The sequence below is a fragment of the Megascapheus bottae genome, chromosome 17 (genome assembly GCF_031878675.1).
Source record: "Megascapheus bottae isolate mThoBot1 chromosome 17, mThoBot2.hap1, whole genome shotgun sequence".
Lineage (NCBI taxonomy): Eukaryota > Metazoa > Chordata > Mammalia > Rodentia > Geomyidae > Megascapheus > Megascapheus bottae.
The window spans coordinates 51,294,050-51,297,954 of NC_143525.1; the positions used below are offsets into that span (position 1 = coordinate 51,294,050).

The window sequence follows — 3,905 nt, forward strand, 5'->3', positions numbered from 1 at the left end:
CTTTACCTTACGTATGGTGTATTCGTGTGTATATTTTCAAGAGTGGGGAGGGCACAGACTCGAGGGTAAAGGGTGGAAAACTGCAGCAGTGGAGCCCTCTGAAGATGGGGGAAAGAGAGCTGTACACTCGGTGTGTGGAGGTGGGAGGGAGGGACTGGGAGAGACTGCACAAGAGTAAGGAAGTGCACTCACAACCCGACAGCTGGAGGCGGCTGGGGGGCTCAGGGCGCTGCTTGGCTCCTGGGTCCTCTGTCCTCAACCTTGCATGGGAGCCAAGGATTGCACACAAGGGCACACAACGCCCTGTGTGGCACAGGTGAGGGGTGCAGGCTCTGCCGGGGGGGGGGGGCTGCTGGGGGAGCCGTGTGTGGTAACGCTGCCCTCGCTAGGACCTGCAGGTGGGAGCCCACGCTCAGGGCCGGCCCTGCACCTTCCTCCTCTCCATCTGTGAGAAAGATCCGGAACATTTGCGCAAAGCAGACGCAGCGCACAGTCAGAGCCCGGGCTTTGCGCTCCATGCTCCCTACCACGGCTGGGGGCTGATTCATCCTGGCGTCCAGCCCCCATTGCCCTCCCCGGGCAGGTCCCAGGGACCACAGCCTCCTCCATGCCATCTTGGGTGAAAGGTGAGGGCCAGGGACAGAGGGTCCCCACTGTCATCCAAGGAAGCTGGGGCTGGTAGGCCCCCACCGTCTGGGCTGCCCAGGTCCCACCTCCTCCCACCGCCCACCCCTGGCGGGACCGGGGTGCACCAGGCCCTGGCCAGGTCTCCCCAGACCCCGCGCCAGGCCCCGGGGTCCATACCTGGTCCAGCCAGCACAGCACCGCTCTAGCCCTGGCTGCCCAGAACCAGAGTCACGCAGAGAACAGCCAGCCATGGCTGGGTTTCTGGCCCTGCTCGCGTTGTCTTCGAGCCTGTGGGAGGGTCCAGAGTGGGGGGGGGGCGGTGAACACTTGGGTCAGAGCCCCCCACCCCTCCTGAGCAGTGAGGAGCCCTGTGGGGGTGGAGCCGTGGCAGAGACTCCCCTGCCCCCCGCAGTGAGGGCCTGGAGGCTGGCATGCAACCCCTACCCAGTGGAGGCCGGGAGGGGCCAGGGCTGGGGGTCTGGCTCTGCTCCTGGGACCCTGCAGAGAGAGAGAAGCATCATGGGGGCAGGTGCTGCCTCAGGACAGGCCCGGAGTCCCCAGATCCGACTCCTGAGGGGTGGCCTGCACCCTGCGTGAGTCACCAGAGGAGGGCTGCAGGGAAGGAGGAGGGCTGCAGGGGCTCTGCCGGGAAGGAGGGGGGTGGAGGGTGGGTTCTGGCCCGGCGGAGCTCCGGGACATGTGTGCTGGCGCGGGTGCAGGCGTCCTCAGGTGTGGATGGCTGCCTGCCTCCTTCTCCCCTCCCCCCGTCCTCCCGGCCAACACCCCTCACCCAGCACGCTCAGGAAGACGCTCCTGTGATTCAGCTGGTGTCCGTGCAGACGCCAGGAGTACAGCCCCGCGTGGCTGTCCTGTGCGGGCTCCACCACCAGCTGGGCCCGGCCCCCTTGAACCAGGAGCTGCCAGCCGTCCTGGGAGGAGACCCAGGAGCCTCCGGGGGGCAGGTCCACGCTGAAGACGGTCCTGTTCTCGCGGGGGCCGCTCAGGCGGAGGGTGATGTGCGTGAAGGGGTTGGAGATGTTGCAGGTCATCACGGCGCGCTGGCCCCTGGACACCGAGACCTTGCCCTGCGTGCAGGCGGGCTCGTCCCAGCCTGCGGGGGCACGGGTGGGCAGGCCCTTGGGAACCAGAGGACACCCTGTGGCAGCCCGGTGAGCTCAGATCCAAAGGTGTCCACCGCCCTCTCCCAAGGCCTGCCATCGCCCTGGGCCGGGGCCCATCTGAGCCCGACCCAGGCCTGTCCTTCTCGCCCTCTCTCGCCAGGGCCTCCCTGCCCCAGCAGCCAAGGCCGGACTTGAAGACCTACGTTCATTCTGAGCCCTGGAGGAGGCAGCCAGAAGCAGCAGGACTCTGAGCAAGGTGGACACAGGGCAGGTCTGCATGGCCAGTGGATGGAGGCCTAGGGACCCCGAGTCCTGAGACACACTACAGGAAAAGAGAAGGGTGGGTGGAGGCCCCGGGCTGCTGTGGAGTGGGTGGGGCGGTCCAACCCCGGGCAGGGAGAGGCAGCCCTGAAGACAGCTCCACTAGGACCAGCCCTGTCCAGGCTGCCTGAGCCTGAAGCGGCCCCTGGGCTTCAGAGCCCCCCCTCCCCCAGTCCTTGAGCTTCCTCGGGTCAGCAGCACTTGGTAGTAGGGCCGAGGGATGCAGCCAGCCCCCGGCCCTGCAGGGAGGCCCAGGGAAGGCAGAGTTTGCCTCCCACCCCCAGCCCCCGGCCCCACACTCAGTCAAGCCCACGGCCCTGTGTGCTCTGCCTCAGGGCTACGTTAAGTCAGGCCAGCAGGATTGTGCCAGAGGACACTGTGCTTATTTTTCTTTTGTTCCTTGCTTCTGATGTTTAAAATAGAACTTTATTGTTATTAATAAATTGTACAGAGGGGTTCCTACCACGTAAGTCAGGTAATGAGTATATACCATTTTAGACACTGTCACCCCTCTGGTCCCCCCCCCCAGTTACACATGTCACTCACACACAGTGTCCGCTGTGCAGCAGGATTGCACTTGTTCTTCCTCATCCCCCATCTCTGCATCTTCAAATCCCCCCACCCCAGAGAACAACCCATTTACCAGTTGTAGGGCCTTCGTACTTATTTTGAGCAGCTCTAAGTTTATAGAAGTGTTGGTACTGTGAGGACCAATAAAAGATTGCACACCCACTGATAGCCCATTATTTTGATTACCTGGTGCTATCTTTGCACATTGTTCGTGATATTCTACTCCACACTCTGTGTTGATCAGGAATTAATATTGTTTTGGTTAGTGTCTTCCAATCCCTAGGGAACACACCATACCCACTGGCCATAACTTCAATTATTCCAGTGGTAAAATACATCTGTAATCCATTTTCTGAAATGTTTTCTCTTAATTCTGTAAACACTTACATTCCACAGCCTTTAACAGTTATTTCATGGCAAGGAGTGTGGCCTAGTGGTTGAGTGTTTGCCTAGCATTCCCAAAGACCCGGGTTCGATTCCTCGGTACCACATACATAGAAAAAGCTGGAAGTGGTGCTGTGGCTCAAGTGATAAGGCTCTAGCCTTGAGAAAGCCCAAGGACAGTGCTCAGGCCCTGAGCTCAAGCTAGTCCTAGCTCCTCAGAAGGCTGAGATCTGAGGACTGCTGTTCAAAGACAGCGGAGGCGGGGTCTGTGAGGCTCTTGTCTCCAGGGAGTCACCGAACAGGTGGACATGGAGCTGTAGTAGAGCACTACCCTTGAGCCCAGAAACATCAGGACGCCCCGGAGTGCGGGGCTGGGAGGGCACAAGGCTGTGAAGCAGCCCCTGCCCCTTCACCTCCCCTCCTGCCCCCAGCCCCTTCACAGCCTGTGACTCGGTCCTGCCCTCACTGGGCACGGCTGTGAGGGGCTCACGCCGAGGGGCTGGGTGTCCTGTGCAGTCTCCCAGCCCTGCTCACCCCATGCTCTCCTTGGCTCATGCCCTAGCCTCTTACCTGCTGCCTCTGCTGCCAACCGCGTTCTGCCCCTGCAGCCCAGAGGACAGCTGAGCTGGGCGGTGGGCGGGGCTGGAGGAGGACGTGCCGGAAGGAAACCCATTCTGGGAAGCTGCAGAATTCTAGGAACGATCTTGTGCTCTTAGAGAACCGGGTTGCTCTTGGTAGAGTGCTCCCCATGTGTTAATGAGAGCAGAAATGCACTGTGAATCTCAAAGACGAGGGGCAGAGGCTGGAAGAACCCAGTTTTAGATACATACAGCCCTTGGACCCAGCCCCAAGTTGGCTGACGTGGCCTGGGCTGAAACTGCA

The 3,905-nt window shown here is 61.2% G+C and overlaps 1 protein-coding gene across 1 annotated transcript; it reads right to left on the minus strand.

Moving 5' to 3' along the window:
• Positions 1 to 360: 360 nt before the first annotated feature.
• Positions 361 to 3,635, minus strand: Sectm1 (secreted and transmembrane 1). The gene is made up of 6 exons (XM_090351780.1): positions 3,594 to 3,635; positions 1,952 to 2,070; positions 1,418 to 1,738; positions 1,072 to 1,125; positions 805 to 915; positions 361 to 445 (listed from the first exon to the last, which is right to left on the minus strand). The coding sequence occupies exons 2-5, from the start codon at positions 2,025 to 2,027 to the stop codon at positions 830 to 832; spliced, it is 537 nt and encodes a 178-aa protein (XP_090207906.1). The 5' UTR covers positions 2,028 to 2,070; positions 3,594 to 3,635; the 3' UTR covers positions 361 to 445; positions 805 to 829.
• Between the last annotated feature and the right edge of the window lie 270 nt (positions 3,636 to 3,905).

Bases quoted from the DNA above. Each gene is read 5' to 3' on its own strand.
- Sectm1 (XM_090351780.1), bottom strand. From the start codon at position 2,027: ATGCAGACCTGCCCTGTGTCCACCTTGCTCAGAGTCCTGCTGCTTCTG. The intron at 1,739-1,951 runs GTAGGTCTTCAA...GTGCCCCCGCAG, and splicing joins CTCCAGGGCTCAGAATGAAC to GCTGGGACGAGCCCGCCTGC. The intron at 916-1,071 runs GTAGGGGTTGCA...ACCCTCCCACAG, and splicing joins CCCCTCCCGGCCTCCACTGG to GCTCGAAGACAACGCGAGCA.